The 19,876-nt window shown below is 48.2% G+C and overlaps 1 protein-coding gene across 2 annotated transcripts; it reads left to right on the top strand.

The window, feature by feature from the left end:
* Positions 1-288: 288 nt before the first annotated feature.
* On the top strand, positions 289-12,849 carry CISD3 (CDGSH iron sulfur domain 3). Of its 2 annotated transcripts, none has more exons than XM_084616064.1 (3): positions 289-439; positions 3,798-3,926; positions 10,047-12,849. In XM_084616064.1, exons 1-3 carry the CDS (start codon positions 365-367, stop codon positions 10,224-10,226), a joined length of 384 nt encoding a protein of 127 aa, XP_084472190.1. In that variant the 5' UTR covers positions 289-364; the 3' UTR covers positions 10,227-12,849. The 2 variants fall into 2 exon arrangements, with proteins under 2 accessions (XP_084472190.1, XP_084472191.1); XM_084616065.1 differs by having other exon boundaries at positions 289-403.
* Positions 12,850-19,876: the final 7,027 nt, after the last annotated feature.

Genomic DNA, 19,876 nt, shown 5'->3' on the forward strand with positions numbered 1-19,876 from the left:
GCAGTGGGCTCAGCTGCAGCGGCGGGGGGGTCCACACTGCAAAAGGGGTGCAGCGGGGGGGGTCCACACTGCAAAAGGGGTGCAGCGGCGGGGGGGGTCCACGCTGCAAAAGGGGTGCAGCGAGGGGGGGGAGCTTCCAAGCCTGCGCCCTTGCACCAGGCTGGCTGCATTGCACTGCAGGGCTGGGGAACCCGCCGTGCGCGGGGGCGGAACCTTCCGCAGCTCGCCCAGCGCCCCGGCGGCCGCAAACCGGCCCGGCACCGCCTGCGCCTTCCGGCGGGGCGGGGCGGGGCGGGGCCGGGCCGCGGGGCAGGGCCCGGGAAGGTGACCCGGCGGCCGGCTGCGCCCCCCCGGCTCAGCCAGCATGCCGGCGCTGCAGAGCCCGGCCGCTCTTGTGACACTGGTGAGCGGAGCCTGCGCGAGGGCGGCGGGCTGCTGGGTAAGCGCACGGGGCAGGGGCCAGGGCAGGGCTGCCGGTGGATCTTGGGGGGCGGGGAAAGAGGGGAACCCCCCCTCAATTAGCCCCCTCACTCCCCTCCTTTTCGGGTATTTCCAGGGGGCTCTCCATGGGCCAGAGGGTTGGGTTCTAGCCTAGATGGAAATGTGTGTGTGCATCAGCCTGGCAAAACAACCCCTCCTTGACCGCCCTTCACCTATCACTGGGGATTATTTGATTAATGCGGTTTACTAGGCTAGCGCCCAGGGACCCCCCCTCCCCCGAGACCCCTCCATGGTACTGTGCAGGGTGCAAACACACCCCTAACTTCGGTTCACCACTCCCGGGTGGCTCAGGGGTGTGAACTGTTCACACCCCTGAGGCCTGGGCTACGCGACAAGGCGAGGGTGACGTAAGTCGCCCCGGCCTCGGCCTATCTGTGCGGGCGCCTACGCTCCCATTTCTTTCCGGCCAGCCCGCGGGCCCTGTTACGGCGACGCAGTTAAAAAACAAACAAACCACCACCTCCCCGAACGGCGCGGTCAGCCTCCCGAGGGCGAGGGAGACCCCGAGTGAACACTGCATGACCTGTGTCAACCCCAGCCGTCCTCCAGCCGCTGTCCCACAATGCCCCGTTCCCTGGGACAGCGAGCGGCGTGGTTAAGACGACCTAAGCCCCGGGGAAGTCACCTCCTTCCACCGCCCCAGGGGATGGATTTACTACAGGGATAGTAAATAGCTGTAGCAAGTAACAGCAGCGCTCGGAGGGTAGACGTACGCTCAGGGAGCTGCAGGTGTGATTCCCGAGGAGCAGCTAGTGGGCTAAAAACAGAGCGTAGCCCCAGAGGCCTGAGCTGCAGGAGGGGCTATACAGCATATCGGACCGGTCCCTACTTGGTGCGGCTAGCGGCCTCTCCCACCCCTCGCGCCATTGCAGCTACACTCTGTCGTGCACTAGCTCCATCCCAGCTAGTGCGGGGACGTCCCCTCGAGCTGGGGATTTATGCGTCCAATCCAGCTTGAAGCATAGACATCTCTTACATGAAAAAAGCTAGACAAAGGGTGGGAGAAAAGGCTGGAGCTCTCTTTACCATGGTGATGGAGGGAGGGGATTAACTGTGTTTTGCTTGCCTGTTAAAACAAAAACATACCCCCTTCCCCCCCAAAAGAGCACTCTCCAAGAGCAAACGAAGGAGTAAAATATTGGCCCATATAGAAACTGATGATAAACTTACTGTGATATAATATCTAGCTCTTTGTATCTGTATTGCTCAAAGCACTTGACAAAGGAGGGCAGTGTCTTTATCCCTATTTTACAGATGGGGAAACTGAGGCATGGGGCAGTGAAATGACTTGCCCAAGGTCACATAGCAGGCCAGTGGCAGAGCCAAGAGTACAACCCCAATCTCCTATCCACCAGGTCACACTGCTCTGAAGGGAGATCAGCTTTTCTCTAGGGGTGGGGTTTTCATAAGCCCCAAAGGCCTCAATCTTGCAAACACTGATGCCTATGTAATGACTTACGAGCACAAGACCGATTCACTGTCAGTGGGATTTGTGGTGCTAAGGTTATTTGAAACGTTGAAAAATCTCTGTCTATGATATATAACACGTATGTATGTGGTAAGTCTGGTGTTTATTGTATGTGATATGTAAAAAGAAAAGGAGGACTTGTGGCACCTTCGAGACGAACCAATTTATTTGAGCATGAGCTTTCGTGAGCTACAGCTCACTGCATCGGATGCATTCAGTGGAAAGTGTAGAAGATCTTTTTATATACACACAGAGACCATGAAACAATACCTCCTCCCACCCCACTCTCCTGCTGGTAATAGCTTATCTAAAGTGATCACTCTCACTTTAGATAAGCTATTACCAGCAGGAGAGTGGGGTGGGAGGAGGTATTTTTTCATGCTTTGTGTGTATATAAAAATATCTTCTACACTTTCCACAGTATGCATCCGATGAAGTGAGCTGTAGCTCACGAAAGCTCATGCTCAAATAAATTGGTTCGTCTCGAAGGTGCCACAAGTCCTCCTTTTCTTTTTGCGAATACAGACTAACGCGGCTGTTACTCTGAAATATGTGATATGTGTGTATGGTATAGACTGCTTTGGTGTTTGTTGTTTATACTCCTTTATATTTAAAACAACAATACATAATTTTAAAAAGCTATCTCTACAAAAAAATCAGACAACCCTCAACCTTCCAATTCATTTATTTGGTTATTCTTTAAATCCGATGATTTTTGAATGCATAGCAACACCAAGGATCTGATCCCTCTGTCACCCTGGCTTGCGTAGTCCTTTGCACCCATGTCGAGTGGGTATACCACGTGAGCAGAGCAAGGCAGTGGGGAAATCAAGCTGTGCAATGGGGTTATATGGGGACTGGTGGTGGGCTTATAAATTCAGTGATTATTTTTGTGAATGTATTTTGTGCATAGAGGCCCCCACAAAGGTCAAGGCCCCATTGTGCTGGGCGCTGCCCAGACACAGGGTGAGAGGGAGTCCCAGCCTCAATGAGCATTGAAATAGACTAGACGCAGAAGGGATGGGAGGGAAAGAGGCACAGAAAGGCAGAGCTGAGACTAGAACCCAGGTCCCCTGAGCTTTAATCCAGTCTCCAGCCCACTGGACTGGTCTGTTTTCTGGCTGGTGAGAGATCAAAATTTAAAGAAGAGACAATAATAAGTTGAGAGGACTCAAAAAAGTGCTTCTCTGCTGAGGCAAATGTGATCTCTTAATCCAGCCTGGAGTGTGTTTTCCAGCCTGGAGTGTGGGAAAAGGAGTTTATTACTTTCCAGGAGCTCAGGCTAATAAACTTCCTTCCGAAGCCGTTAGGGCTTCAGGCATCATAAAACTGCTAATGTCACTGGCAGTAAAATATGTATATTTTAAATCCGCAGGATGTCTTGACATAAGAAAACATTTTGCTATGGCATCTCCCACCGATAACAGAAAAACCCTGTTAATCTCTCTCTGTGGAAACATAGTCGGACAGTAATATTACAGTAAACTCAGCTGCGACTGGGGCCTCGGGGTGCTAGGTGCTGTACGGACATTCCCTGCCCCAAAGAACTTCTAGTCTAAATCGACAAGACAAAGGGTAGGAGGGGAAACAAGCACAGAAGAGCCAGAAGTAGAACTCAGCTCTCCTGATTCCCAGTCCAGTGCCCTATCCAGTAGACCAGCTACCCCCTGTTGTTATGCTCCTTGCTTAGATTTTTAGTTTGACCCAGTCCTCGGGTATTACGCACAATGAGCTCTTATAAAAACAAGATTTCCCGGCTGAGTTGAATCTAATAGGACAGATCCTTTACAGCAGATCTCTGTACCTGACCATACCTCCCTCTCCACAGGTAAGGAGTTCTTCAGGTACCTCTTCGTCCCCTTCCCGGCCAGCAATTGCAGCCAAACACCCATACCAAGTGGACTTGAAGGCAGGAAAGCTTTATGCTTGGTGCGCCTGTGGCCACAGCAAGAAACAGGTAACTTTCAAAATCGTTGTGGTTTATCCTTCATGTCCGCACTCCCCGAGCTTCTTAGCAATTCACCCAGCTCAGAAGCATTTTTCATTGGCCTACATGACCTCCTTTGGCATTCCTGCAAAACTCTGAAGGCTATGGGAAAGTCCAGGGTCTTGCTTCCAACACCAGCTAAACTGGGAGGAGTGGTAGATACGCTGGAGGGTAGGGATAGGATACAGAGAGACCTAGACAGATTGGAGGATTGGGCCAAAAGAAATCTGATGAGGTTCAACAAGGACAAGTGCAGAGTCCTGCACTTAGGACGGAAGAATCCAATGCACCGCTACAGACTAGGGACCGAATGGCTCGGCAGCAGTTCTGCAGAGAAGGACCTAGGGGTTACAGTGGACGAGAAGCTGGATATGAGTCAACAGTGTGCCCTTGTTGCCAAGAAGGCCAATGGCATTTTGGGGTGTATAAGTAGGGGCATTGCCAGCAGATTGAGGGACGTGATCGTTCCCCTCTATTCGACATTGGTGAGGCCTCGTCTGGAGTACTGTGTCCAGTTTTGGGCCCCACGCTATAAGAAGGATGTGGAAAAATTGGAAAGAGTCCAGTGGAAGATACAAAAATGATTAGGGGACTGGAACACATGACTTATGAGGAGAGGCTGAGGGAACTGGGATTGTTTAGTCTGCAGAAGAGAAGAATGAGGGGGGATTTGATAGCTGCTTTCAACTACCTGAAAGGGGGTTCCAAAGAGGATGGATCTAGACTATTCTCAGTGATAGCAGATGACAGGACAAGGAGTAATGGTCTCAAGTTGCAGTGGGGGAGATTTAGGTTGGATATTAGGAAAAACTTTTTCACTAGGAGGGTGGTGAAACACTGGAATGCGTTACCTAGGGAGGTGGTGGAATCCCCTTCCTTAGAAGTTTTTAAGGTCAGGCTTGACAAAGCCCTGGCTGGGATGATTTAGTTGGGGATTGGTCCTGTTCTGGGCAGGGGGTTGGACTAGATGACCTCCTGAGGTCCCTTCCAACCCTGATATTCTATGACCAGCTGCTTCAGAGGAAGGAACAAGAAATACCTCCCCTTAGTGGACATGGTTGGGGTAACCTAGTTGTCTCCCTAGCTCCTCTCCGTTCTAATTGCCTTGTGCCATGAAGCTTAACATTATTATATTAAAATATATGTTTTAAATTATCTTTAAGTAACTGTCCCATGGTTGAAGCTGGTGGTAGCTAAAGACAAGGTGTTCTCAGGAGCGGGCCCATGCCTCTGCAAGGCACTTTTAATGGAAATATTTCAAAGCCTCAAATGCAGCCCCATTTTAGCATGAGTTCTCCCAGCTGTGAGCTATGAATTGCCGAGGCACTGAGGCAGCTGGCTAGATCTCCTTTCTCTGCCCTTTTAAAGCCAGGCCTCTGTAGGAAACCAGGGTCTGTTTGCTGCTCTGATTTGGAGATTGCTGGGGTCCCAAATTCCAAGTGCACCCAGACATTGCGCTGAAAGGCAATGAGTGAAATACTTGATAATCAGCTAGGGAGAGGCAGCTTAACACCCACTGCTGGCCATATTGGGTCAAACCAATGGTCCATCTAGGCCAGTATCCTGTCTCTGGCAGTGGTTGGTACCAGACAGTTCAGAGGGAGTGAACAGAATAGAGCAATTTCGAGTGATCCATCCCCTGTTATCCAGCCCCAGCTTCTGATGTTTGGAGGTTTAGGGACACCCAGAGCATGGGGCTGCATCCCTGACCATCTTAGCTAATAGCCACTGATGGACCCATCCTCCAGGAACTCATCTAATTCTTTTTTGAACTCAGTTATACTTTTGGCCTTTACAATATCCCATGGCAACAAGTTCCATGGTTAACTGTGCGTTGTGTAAAAAAGTACTTCCTTTTGTTGTTTTTTAACCTGCTGCCTGTTAATTTTATTGGATGCCCCCCTAGTTCTTGTGTTATTTGGAGAGCTGAACAATACTTCCCTATTCGCTTTCTCCACACTAGTCATGATTTTAGAGACCTCTAGCATATCTCCCCTTAGTCGTCTCTTTTCTAAGCTGAAAGGTCCCAGTCTTTTAAATCTCTCCTCATACGGCATCTGTTCCATCCCCCTCATCATCTTTGTTGCCCTCCTCTGCACCTTCTCCAATTCCAATTTCTCATTTTTTTGAGACGACCAGAACTGTGCACTGCATTCAAGATGTGGGCATACCGTGGATTTACATAGTGACATCATGATATTTTCTGTTTTCTGATCTATCCCTTTCCTAATGGTTCCTAACATTCTGGTCGCTTTTTTGACAGCCGCCGCACCCTGAGCGGATGTTTTCAGGGAACGATCCACCATGACTCCAAAATCTCTTTCTTGAGTGGTAAAACAGCTAATTTAGATCCCATCATTGTGTTTGTGTGTAGTTGGGATTATTTTTTTCCAAGGTGCATTACTTTGCTTGGGAGTGTTCTCATTCTTTATGTGATACTAGCCCCTAATGGCCCCAGTCAGGCTCATTGTGTGTTGATACCATGCAACCCTTCTCATCAAGTGCAGTAAGTTAAAATCTAGAGAGTTATAACTGCATTTAAGTTTATTCTTTTCTGTTCCCCTCTGCCTGTGAATGCTCATGTTGCTGTTTACAAGCAGACAGCAACCAAAAATGGAAGTCTCCTCTCAACTATCCCATTCTCCCTCTGGACATTACATTTCCTAATAGGTACATCGATCTCCCTGTCCTCCTGTGTCAGCTGGTATCTCCCACTCGGAGAAATACCTGTTCTGTAGGGGGACTGAAGAGGTTTCAGCTATAGTGTTTCCTTTAAATCCTGCAATAATGGAAGAGTCAATCAGGTTTATTATTATGCAGAAGCAGGACGCCTGATTTGGCAGATAACTGGAGTATGATGTGCAACACATATGGAGCCTAAATACTTTATTGATCAGGTGTATTACAGTAGCACCAAGAAGCCCCAGTCACAAACCAGGACACCATGGTGCTAGGCGCTGTACAAACAGAACATAAAGACAGTCCCTGCCCAAAAGAGCTGACAGTCTGTCTGAGACAAGAGGGGTTAAAAGAGGTTTGACCCATTCGCAACATTATGTCAGGCTGTGAGGGAAATGCGTCCTGTTTAATGATCACCCCTGGTACAAGCTAGGAGCCAGTGCAAAATCCAGCAGGTGAAATTAACGTCATGACGTGTTGTGAGCTGCCTTGTCACCGATCATCCTGCTCTCTGTATACTGTGGGGGGCCTAAAAAGCTGACCTTTCCTCGGCTATCTTTTGATGATCTCTGCTGGTGTGGGGGAAGGAAAGCAGAGGAGAAAATGGGGAGGCTAGTATTAATTCCCCTCTTGCTTGGAAATGCAAACAGATCTTTACCCAATATGGGGCAGACTGGGTGTCCAATTTCCTGGGAGAAATGGGACAATTTCCTGGCGCAAGTGCTAGAGGAGCCAACTAGGGGGGGTGCTTTTCTTGACCTGCTGCTCACAAACCGGGTAGAATTAGTGGGGGAAGCAAAAGTGGATGGGAATCTGGGAGGCAGTGACCATGAGTTGGTTGAGTTCAGGATCCTGACGCAGGGAACAAAGGTAAGCAGCAGGATACGGACCCTGGACTTCAGGAAAGCAGACTTCGACTCCCTCAGGGAACGGATGGCCAGGATCCCCTGGGGGACTAACTTGAAGGGGAAAGGAGTCCAGGAGAGCTGGCTGTATTTCAAGGAATCCCTGTTGAGGTTACAGGGACAAACCATTCCGATGAGTCGAAAGAATAGTAAATATGGCAGGCGACCAACTTGGCTTAATGGTGAAATCCTAGCGGATCTTAAACATAAAAAAGAAGCTTACAAGAAGTGGAAGGTTGGACATATGACCAGGGAAGAGTATAAAAATATTGCTCGGGCATGTAGGAATGTTATCAGGAGGGCCAAATCGCACCTGGAGCTGCAGCTAGCCAGAGATGTCAAGAGTAACAAGAAGGGTTTCTTCAGGTATGTTGGCAACAAGAAGAAAGCCAAGGAATGTGTGGGCCCCTTACTGAATGAGGGAGGCAACCTAGTGACAGAGGATGTGGAAAAAGCTAATGTACTCAATGCTTTTTTTGCCTCTGTTTTCACTAACAAGGTCAGCTCCCAGACTGCTGCGCTGGGCATCACAAAATGCGGAAGAGATGGCCAGCCCTCTGTGGAGATAGAGGCGGTTAGGGACTATTTAGAAAAGCTGGACGTGCACAAGTCCATGGGGCCGGACGAGTTGCATCCGAGAGTGCTGAAGGAATTGGCGGCTGTGATTGCAGAGCCACTGGCCATTATCTTTGAAAACTCGTGGCGAACCGGGGAAGTCCCGGATGACTGGAAAAAGGCTAATGTAGTGCCAATCTTTAAAAAAGGGAAGAAGGAAGATCCTGGGAACTACAGGCCAGTCAGCCTCACCTCAGTCCCTGGAAAAATCATGGAGCAGGTCCTCAAAGAATCAATCCTGAAGCACTTGCATGAGAGGAAAGTGATCAGGAACAGCCAGCATGGATTCACCAAGGGAAGGTCATGCCTGACTAATCTAATCGCCTTTTATGATGAGATTACTGGTTCTGTGGATGAAGGGAAAGCAGTGGATGTATTGTTTCTTGACTTTAGCAAAGCTTTTGACACGGTCTCCCATAGTATTCTTGTCAGCAAGTTAAGGAAGTATGGGCTGGATGAATGCACTATAAGGTGGGTAGAAAGCTGGCTAAATTGTCGGGCTCAACGGGTAGTGATCAATGGCTCCATGTCTAGTTGGCAGCCGGTATCAAGTGGAGTGCCCCAGGGGTCGGTCCTGGGGCCGGTTTTATTCAATATCTTCATAAATGATCTGGAGGATGGTGTGGATTGCACTCTCAGCAAATTTGTGGATGATACTAAACTGGGAGGAGTGGTAGATACGCTGGAGGGGAGGGATAGGATACAGAAGGACCTAGACAAATTGGAGGATTGGGCCAAAAGGAATCTGATGAGGTTCAATAAGGATAAGTGCAGGGTCCTGCACTTAGGACGGAAGAACCCAATGCACAGCTACAGACTAGGGACCGAATGGCTAGGCAGCAGTTCTGCAGAAAAGGACCTAGGGGTGACAGTGGACGAGAAGCTGGATATGAGTCAGCAGTGTGCCCTTGTTGCCAAGAAGGCCAATGGCATTTTGGGATGTATAAGTAGGGGCATAGCGAGCAGATCGAGGGACGTTATCGTTCCCCTCTATTCGACATTGGTGAGGCCTCATCTGGAGTACTGTGTCCAGTTTTGGGCCCCACACTTCAAGAAGGATGTGGATAAATTGGAGAGAGTCCAGCGAAGGGCAACAAAAATGATTAGGGGACTGGAACACATGAGTTATGAGGAGAGGCTGAGGGAGCTGGGATTGTTTAGCCTGCAGAAGAGAAGAATGAGGGGGGATTTGATAGCTGCTTTCAACTACCTGAAAGGGGGTTCCAAAGAGGATGGCTCTAGACTGTTCTCAATGGTAGCAGATGACAGAACGAGGAGTAATGGTCTCAAGTTGCAGTGGGGGAGGTTTAGATTGGATATTAGGAAAAACTTTTTCACTAAGAGGGTGGTGAAACACTGGAATGCGTTACCTAGGGAGGTGGTAGAATCTCCTTCCTTAGAGGTTTTTAAGGTCAGGCTTGACAAAGCCCTGGCTGGGATGATTTAACTGGGAATTGGTCCTGCTTTGAGCAGGGGGTTGGACTAGATGACCTTCTGGGGTCCCTTCCAACCCTGATATTCTATGATTCTATGATTCCAGCTCCTCCTAGGAGGAAGGATGAACCAGTGGTTTGGGCACTTATCTGAGATGCAGGAGACCTGGCTTCAATTCTTTCCCCTGCCTCAGATTTCCTGTGTGGCCTTGAGCATGTCACTTAGTCTATCTGTGCCTCAGTTTCCCCATCTGTATTCTGCCCTCCAGGGGCTGAAAGATAAATAAAGATTATGAGGTGCTCAGATAGAATGGTGATGGGGGACCAGATAAATACCTGAGCTAGATGGAGCTAATCCAGCTCCGTGAAACAGTCTCTCCTTCCCAGTAGCCCTGGCACACCCCTCTTGGCATGGTGGTGCCAAGTAAAACCACTGCTTTGTTTCTTTTGCTCTACAGCCTTTCTGTGATGGATCCCATAAAACTGCAACCCCAGATCTCTCTCCCCTGAGGTTCCGGCTGGATGAGGCCAAGAGCGCCTGGCTGTGTGGATGCAAACACACCAAATCCCCTCCTTACTGCGACGGCACCCACAAGGAGGAGTTCGTTCAGAAAGCAAAGCTCCCTGGGCAGCCTTGATGGGGGGCTTTCTATCCTGACACCAGCGGGGGGACCTTGCAGCTTGTTTCGAGGGGTGGGGGGCTGCAGGAATGGGAAGATGTTCAGGCTTTCAGTGTTTTCCGGTGTATTGGATCAAGTTGTCCGAACAACTCCAGGTTCCATTCTTATTTCCCTGTACATGAAGTTCTGTACAGACCAGGCCAATCAAACACATGGGCACCAGGCTGGTGGCTTCTTCCAGCTGCCAAGAAGGATCAAATAAAAGCGACAAGGCCTTTTTCACGTTGCTGGCACAAAGAGAAAGATGGGTTTGGTCTGCATTGTTGCATCTCAGTGTTATAAAATAAATCCCAGCATTACAAGAACAGAGCCGACTGGGTGGCTAATAAATAGGTTCTCTGCAAAGAAACTTCTAGCCCATGGGAGCAAATGGGATCCCAATGCACAAATGTTGTAGGAGGAAAACTGCATGTCATGATCTATCACCGGTTCCTCTGGGCTGTCCCCGCCACCTTTGTAAACCATAAAAAAATGAGGAACTTTGTTGGCTGCAGATTAGAAAGCCTGCCGCTCATATCAGCCCAGCTGTTCCCGTTTGCCTTGTCCCCAGCCTGATTGTAGCTGGAGCCTGTTTCTTAGGTGACTTTGTTTTCAGTTCAGGCTGGAGATTTCCCACCGCCCCCCACCCCCCCGACCTCAATTGAATTATTCCTCGGTGAGCTGACACTTGATGACTCGTGGAAGTAAAGTGAAGCACATACCCAAGTGGTTGCAGGATCAGGGCCCAATTGTTTAAGTTAAAGGTGGCCTGCAAAGGGGAAAATAGGCTTGTTGTGGTTTTTCTTCTTTATGATCGATAAAAAGAACCTGAAGAATTGGGAGGTTTGGGCTTTGAAAAGCTGGGGAGGGGGGGGTCTTCTCTGCTTGCCTCTTTCCTCAGGGATGTCAAGTTTTGTGTAGTTCTCTGTTTCTGGTGGAGGAGTCCCTGGAGGACTCAAAGCTGCAGATTGAAAATTTTCTCAGCCCTCCAACAGAAGGAGTGTCAAAGCCTTTCAAAGAGATTTTATTTGTGAACTCCTTTTCACTCAAAACTTCGAAAACCCCACCGTTTTAAGCAGTTGAAATGAAAACCATCATGACTTCCCTTCTGAATGAAATGACGTGTCACTTCCTTGCTGTCTGCCGTAAACCTCCAAGTTCAAGTTTTCCATAGACTCTCCCAGAAAAGACAAGATCTGAATTTCTAAGGCCTTGTCTACACACGCCCAAGTTGTATCAGTTTAACTATATGGGTGGATCCATTTATACTGGTATAAAGGTGCGTATATTGGGATAACTATTCGCATATGGGTTGGGGAATAAGTTATACTTGTGCAAGGCACTTTTGTATACCAGTGTAACTGCTAGGGATTGTATTGGTGTAACTTTAACGGTTAAACAAAATCACACCCTTCAGTGTATCTAGTTATACAGGTGCAAAATCTGTGCGTAGCCGAGGCCTTAATATATAAAAAAACAACTTTTCAGGCCTTCTTAACTCATAATCAAGAAGCAAAAAACCACATTTCTTTTTCTTTCCAGGTCTTTTTTTAACAGTCAAGTTGCTCTTTCCTCTCCTGTCTTTGTTCTCACAAAGGGTTTCTTACAGGGCAGTTTTTTAACACGATGGGGAGACCTGTAACTGACAAACCGCAATGTTTTTGTTGACCTCTGTTTAGACGACAGGTAAAATTTTCAAAAATGCCTATGTCATTGGAATTCAGTGGGACTTAGGTGCAGACCGTCAAAGGTATTTAGGCACCTACCTCCCATTGAGATCAGTGGGAGTTAGGCATTTAAACACCTTTGGAGAATCTGGCCCTTAAGTGCCTTATTGCTGATCTACACAGAAAGTTGTACCAGTTTGACAAAAGGTATGATTTAAACTAGCGCTGCTTTGTCTGTGGAACAAACTGGTTTATGTTGCTTTAGCTTGTGCATACTTAAAACGTGATGAGAGTGTCCACACACCAAATTGCATCGGTTTCATTAGAGCAGTATAAAAGTTAAACCGATGCTGCTTGTGTGTCTGTGTGTGTGAACGAGGGCTAAGTCCCTGAGGCACTTTTAAACCTTTAACCCTGCAAGCCTGGTTCTCTGCTACACCCTCATTTACACCAGTGCAAAACAAGCGATCCTAGTGACATGGTTGGAAACCAGATCAGAATGGCCATGTTTTACACTGGCTTTATACTAGTGTGAATGATGGTATAAATCGCCAGGGCCATGGAAAATTAGACCCTTCTTAATTAGCCAAACATTCAGAATGGAAGATGTGCTGGGTACATCTGAATGGCATGGTTTTCTATGAGTCGGTTTATCTGGAAACCAGAGGAAGTTATTTCTGCCAGTGCACAAGGGCAATTGCTCCTGTAACAGACTGCCATTATGGGGGAGTTCTTTGCACAAACCCCAGAGACTTCGAGATGCTGCCATAATAATAAACCAAACCCAGTTGTCATGCAGAGACGCGACTTGTTCTTGTACCATAGCATCAGCCCTAACAACTCAGTGGTCGGGGCTTCAGGAGATTGCAAGGGACCCCTCTTTCTCTTGAATGGTTTTTTTGATTATGAAATGGTTAATAAAATATTAAGATCCAGCTAGATGGCTCTGCGTCTTTCATTTTAAAAAAAAATCCCAGCCCCTGGGGGTTCCCCCTCCCAGCCCTACTCTGGTGGGGTCTGGTTGGGGGAAGGGAGGAGCCTGCTTTTAAAGTTAGCAATGCAAAGAGGGTTTGGAAAAGTTATCTTCCCGCGGGAGGCTGTGCACTACACCAGAGGAAGGAACACCTGTGCTTGTCTGTGGATCAGTTTCTCCAGCTTGTTGCCTCTCCTAATAACTCCTCCACCTGTTGGTAGATAATAGACACAAATGAAGCAAATCACCTGGCTAGGTCATTAGTGGGGATCGGCCCCTAAATCTCTGGATTTAAAACCATCAACTGCTACTCTTTGAGCTAAACAAACAAATCCATTAGCCTGGAGTCAGTATCAGACTCATGGACCCCCTACCTGGTCCAGCCAGTAGAAGGAGACATAGATCCACACTGGGTTAACGTTCTAGGTTGAGCCATCCATCAAGAGAAGCTTCCTGCCTTATCTTGGTGTCAGTCCAGAGTGACTTCGTTTGAGCTGACACAGGTAGAAACAGATCAGAATCTGCTCCGTTCTACTGTGATCACTCCCTGGTTGCGTTACCTTCAGCTAAAGGCAGCTGATTGCTTTTTCTTCCCCCTGTCCCTGTAAAACCAGATTTTCTCTCCAGAAATAAGTTGCAATACTGTGGGGAGGAAAGAACCAGCTTTAAACAAAAAAAGACGTCAAAGAGGAGAGCAAGTGAACCTGGAAGGTGGGTTTGGTTTGGGGCTAGTGAAGTGTGTCTTTGAACGAAGACTTAATTAGCATCACAGAGCTGTCAGGACCCTGAACCGAAGCCAGCTGACGTTGCGAAGGGGGATTTTAGGAGTGGCGCGGAATATACACACACGCTTCACCCAGCCAGGCGATTCCGCCCCATACACACCCCAGCTGGTGCCAGGCGGGGAGAAAAAACCCAGCCCAGCGAGGAAAGGGAGCGAAAAACTCAAGCCCTTCACAGAGCGGGCTGGGGCTGGCTTTTCCTTCCCAGCTTTGCTCGCCTCTCCTGCCAGGCGGCGTGGGAATTACTAGCGTTAAGTAATGATAAAGCCGGGGTGGAGGGGTTGTTGGTGCAGCCGTTTGGATGGCTTTCCAGAAGGACCCAGCCTCCGGAGCTCACCTGAAATGCAGAGCCGCGGGGCGGTCTTGCCAGCTGACGGGTTCCCTTCCAGGGCAGACGGAGCCAGGAGTCTCCGGAGGGCTTTCCAGCGCCCCCGGCTATGATCCCACGGCCAGACGTTACCGCAGCCGGGAGAAAACTGGAGCTTTGAAGAAAACAGCCTCAATTTTGGCTTCATTAAAAAAAACAAAACAAAAATGCCCCCGTGTGGGAATAATGAAATCCCACCTGAAGACAGTGGGGTGCCCGGGTAATTTGCCTCTTGTTTCTGCCCTGGGTTCTCTCGAAACTGGGACACCGGTTTTGCTTTTTAAATTAACAAAAAATGTTTATTTTGCTTTCCCCCCCCCTCCCTCCCTCCCTCCAAAGGCTCCGTGGTTGGGACAGAACCCAGACCTGCCTAACACAGACATTGCCGAAGCGAATAGATAAACCAACTTCCCATCCGCCCCTAAAGTTCTGAGTTTCAGCAGCTGCCAGGCCAGAAAGAAAAAGAAATCAAGTTCTCCCTACACCGGGAATTGCTCGAATCAGAGAAGATCAGGGTGGGAAGGGACCCCAGGAGGTCATCTAGTCCAACCCCCTGCTCAAAGCAGGACCGATCCCCAACTAAATCATCCCAGCCAGGGCTGTGTCAAGCCTGACCTTAAAAACCTCTAAGGAAGGAGATTCCACCACCTCCCTAAGTAACCCATTCCAGCGCTTCAGGACCCTCCTGGTGAAAAGTTTTCCCTAATATCCAACCTAAACCTCCCCCACTGCAACTTGAGACCATTGCTCCTCGCTCCCCTCTGGGCCCCCTAACAAGTGGGGTCCCTTGAAGAAGCCCGGGCTTTCTCCGAGCTTGTCTCCAGTGTCTAGACACCTATCTACCTGTCAGCTCCCCAGAAGGCTGTTTCTGCCGCCAAGAGCGGTTGGTGGTTTGTGTCTTGAAGCGGTTCCACCCCTCTAGACAGTTTCCACTCGACAGCAGCTAACCCCGCACTCAGGTATTGTGTCTATACGGGGGGGCGGATTTAAATGTGTACCTGAAATTAACAAGCAGCTCACGTGGGAGGCAATCCATGAGTTGTCTGAAAGAAAAATAGGTGGGAGAAGGGAAGGGGGGGGAAGCCAAGACCCCACTCTAAACCTTGCCTGGCTCTGTTGCTGGGGAAGAGGGCTAACACACCAAAGCATCGACTCCTTGACCAAATCGATTCACTTTCGGGTTTTCCCTTTGTGGGTGGGGTTTAAGGGAACAGGGCGAGACGGGAAAACGGGAAGAGGAGAAAAGAATAGATTGCCCCCCCCCAATAAAATATTTCCCGACACTGTGTTCCGTGCATTATGCGGGGAATAAATCGCAGAACCAGGCTGTGAGCTGGGACATGTATAGACCTGCCCGGGGAAATGCTCTAAACGCCATTGTGATGACATTAACCACGACTTATTGCTGAGGGTGACTTGTTTCAAACTTTTGGGTCTGGAATTCTGCTCCCATTTGCACCAGTGAAAATCCAGCGTGAATCCATCCCCACTCGCTTTCGTGGGGCTGCTCGTGATTTACCCAGCTGTGTAGTCTCTAATTAACACGTGTGTGCCTCCCGTCTGCGCAAAGCGTCTCCTCCCTGACCGGACAAGCTAGCTGAGGGGGTGGATCCAGCTCTGTCCAGGTTCCTTCACGCCGCAGCTCTGATTCTTGCAAGCTCTGGGTTTGTCAGGTAAGCGAGTCTGCGTGGCCTCCCTTCTTTACAACTCCCCTTTTCTGCTAGCTTCTCCCCTTCGTGGGCTTCTAACCAACAACCTTCCCTGAATCCACTAACCCACCATCTTGCCACTTCTCTAAGCCAAACCTTCACTTATCCAGCAGTTTCAATCCAAACTTTTCAGAGGGTGAAGATTTTTGGCTCTCCCCTTGTTAAGTATTTTTGAAGCATGTGTTGTTATTAATTATTGACAATTTTTATTTTTAATATGTTTTGACATGTTAAGATCTAGCATTGTTAATTTCATGTCCAGAACTTTTAAATAATAATACTGTGGGGCAGGGAAAATTTCCATATTCCTCCCAGAGCTGGGCTGCAGGTTGATCTGGTAATCAGCAAGTCTAGTTTCTAACTCGGATCTGTTACATTCCCAGACCAGTGGCTACAGAAGAAACTTTGTTCCCTCTGAAACCCTCACTGATAACAACATAAAGTCTGCTCACCGATTCATCTCTGCCTTTAAAATACTATTTTTAAAAAAATCTCTTTCCTTTATTCATAGATTCTAAGCCAGAAGGGATGACTGTGATCATTGTCTGACCCCCTGTATAGAGAACTCTTCCCCCGCCCCCCAAAAAAAACCCCAAAACAATTCCCAGAGTGGATCGTCTAGGAAAAAATATCCAATTTTGATTTAGAAATTGTCAGTGATGGAGAATACACCACGACACTTGAGAAATTGTCCCAGTGGTTAATTACTCTCACTGTTAAAAATGTATGCCTTATTTCCGGTCTGAATGTGTCTAGTTTCAACTTCTAGCCCTTGGATTGTGTTAGACCTTTCTCTGCTAGACTGAAGAGCCCACTGTTAAATATTCTATTGGGGTATCTTTTCCAGACATCCCCTGATTGCAGCCTCGGTTATCTCCCACAAAACCTGGCTTCATCTCATTGTACATCACATAACAAAAAATGGTGCCTTAGGGCCAAGTTTATCACGTATTTAGGTGCCTACAGATGGATATAGGCAGGGGTGCTGGAATAATTTTTATAGTGGGGGTGCTGAGAGCCATTGAACCAAACTGTGAACCTTGTATATGATGGAAACCACTTCAAGCCAGGGGTGTGACAGCACCCCTAGAACCTATAGCTCTAGTGTAACACCAACAGACCCCCGTTGTCGGCAGGCAGGAGCGAACCTGGGGCCTCCGCAGCTTAATGCATGAGCTAAAAGCCAACTGGTTGTTAGCCAAGGCTGTAGAACAAACTCATTAATATCTGCTTTCAGAGTAACAGCCGTGTTAGTCTGTATTTTCAAAAAGAAAAGGAGTATCTGCGGCACCTTAGCGACTAACCAATTTATTTGAGCATGAGCTTTTGTGAGCTACAGCTCCCTTCATCTCTTTCTCATGTCTTGGTGCCACTAGGTGGGACAGAACACCACACCCAGGAGGTGTGTGCATTACACTAGCACCTGTGGATATAGGGTCATAGGCCCAGATCCAGAACGGTAGTTAGACACCTAAATACCTTTGGTCTCTACAAGGATTTTCAAATATGCTTAGATGCCTCCCTGGGAGTGTTTAGGGAGCTGGCAATGCACCTAATAGAGATCTGCTCTAAAGAAAAGATATAATCTCCTCTCCCTGGCTGTGTTAATAGGTGCTAACAACCTGAGACAGGCTGAGATTTTAACGGTGTTGATTTCTGGGCCACCCAGCACTTCATTCCTAAGCGTTCTCGTCAAGGATAACCCATTCCAAAAATCAGTCCTCATTACCCAACGGAGGGATTTGCTTTTTGACTAAAGCTTTTTCCCCAGCTAATGCTCATTTACACAGGGGAGGGACTGGATTCTAATAGCAATGTAGGTGACTTGGTTGCTGAAAGTTCCCTCAAGTTGATGGTATATTCTCTGTATGGACCTTCTTTTCTCTCCCCACCCAGTTCTCCTGTTGGACACTGGATGCTATTGAATGGCTTAGCCTGCCTCTGACATTAAGTGAAATCTAGAAGGACTATTACAGGGAATTTAACACTAATGAGCATTCTTTAGGTGGTTGGCCAACACTACTCATCAATTTAAAGTCCTTTCAGTGACTGCAAAACTCTGATTACATCAGGGCTTTCACGGCGGAAACACACACAGACACACTGAATCTGAAATCCTGCTCCTGATTTCCAAGACCCACCAACACTGCTGATGGTGGCTTCCAATAAAGAAGCTCCTGATGTGGAATCAGATTTGCCAGGGGCTCTGGCCCAGGTCGGAGGTCAAAGGTATTTAGGATCCCAACTCCCATTGGTTTCAATGAGAGTTAGGCACCTAAATACTGTTGCCCCTTTTTGACCGGAGCTGCTAGTTTGATTTGAAGGCTCTGGTGGGGATGTTCCAGCTGGAAATAGAAATTGATGGAGTCTGATAGCATCAAAGAAAATCTCTCTTTTGCCTACAAGGAATGAGTAAAGTCCTGCTTCTCTGAATGCAGGAGGAACCAGGAACAAAAGGAGTGGCTTCTTGGCTCACAGCCTCAAGTTTCTTTAGCCAACAGACCCAAAGTTCTCATACTAGCTTTTCCCAGGGTCACGTCTACAGTGCAAACATGCAACATGGAGTCTCACAGCTCAGGGCCAAATTACTTGGGCATGGGCTGCAGGGCTAAAAAGAGCAGCGGAGCTGTTCCTCCTTGGGCTGGAGCCCTGCCTCCCAGACCCTTTCCTCTTGGCGGCTTTCAGAGCCCGGGCTCCTGCCTGACCACGAACAGCTACGCTGCAGTTTTTGCTCCATGAACCCAAGTCAACTGACCCAGGTCAGGGCTGCGCTACAGACCCTGGTATAACTACATCGCTCAGGGGTGTGAAAAGTCCACACCCGGGAGTGACATAGTTATTCTGACCTTAACCCCCCGCCTTCGAGACAACGCTGTGTCAACAGGGAGGTGGATTAACTAAATCCACAAGCTAACTATGAGTCAGCAGTGTAAGGCGGTTGCAACAGCGAACATCATTCTGGGATGTATTAGCAAGACCCGATAAGTCATTCTTCCGCTCGACTCCGCGCTGATGAGGCCTCACCTGGAGTATTGTGTCCAGTTCTGGGCGCCACATTTCAGGAAGGATGTGGACAAATTGAGAGTCCAGAGAAGAGCAATAAAAATGATGAAAGGTCTAGAAAACCTGACCCATGAGGGAAGATTGAAAAAATTGGGTTTGTTTAGTCTGGAGAAGAGAAGATGGAGAGGGGACATGGTAACAGTTATCCAGTACATACAAGGTTGTTACAAGGAAGAGGGAGAAAAATTGTTCTTAACCACTGAAGATAGGACAAGAAGCAATGGGCCTAAATTACAGCAAGGGAGGTTTAGGTTGGGCATTAGGAAAAACTTCCTACCTGTCAGGGTGGTGAAGCACTGGAATAAATTGCCTAGGGAGGTTGTGGAATCTCCATCATTGGAGATTTTTAAGAGCAGGTTAGACAAACACCTGTCAGAGATTGTCTAGATAATACTTAGTCCTGCCTTGAGTGCAGGGGACTGGACTAGATGACCTCTCTAGGTCCCTTCCAGTCCTATGATTAACTACACCGACGGGAGAGCTTTCTCCTGTCGGCATAGAAGCATCTTCACTTAAGTGCTACAGGGGGAAAGCTACATGGGTGTTGATGCACCATTTTAAGAGTAGATCTGCCCCCGAACTCTGAAATTTGCTGGTGAGCTTTTCTTTGCAGTGTAGACGAACCTACTGTCCTCTGATGAACTCATCCGGACAGTTATATTCATTGAAGGGTGTGTTCATACCCAACCTCCAAAGAGATTTGGAATTCATGCAGTCACCAGGACTTCTCAGCATACCGCTACCCTCAAGGATCGGGGCCTGGTGACTGGTTTTTCCCAAGAACTGAGCTCCCCAATGTGCGCTGCTCTCCTGGAAAATCTAGCCTTTTATTTACCTGAGCTGAGCAATTTTGAAACCCTGGCCCCATTGATTGGTGCTTAGCGTTCTTCAAAATCTGGTTCTAGAACACAGGCCAGCCACGTTCAAATCAGGGAGAGCTTCAACTTGAAGTGGGTTTTAGCCCACGAAAGCTTATGCCCAAATAAATTTGTTAGTCTCTAAGGTGCCACAAGGACTCCTTGTTGTTAACACTAATATAGGCTCTGATCCTGCATGTACTTACCTTTA

Source organism: Lepidochelys olivacea, assembly GCF_965140295.1.
Source record: "Lepidochelys olivacea isolate rLepOli2 genome assembly, chromosome: 27".
In the NCBI taxonomy this organism is placed as follows: domain Eukaryota; kingdom Metazoa; phylum Chordata; order Testudines; family Cheloniidae; genus Lepidochelys; species Lepidochelys olivacea.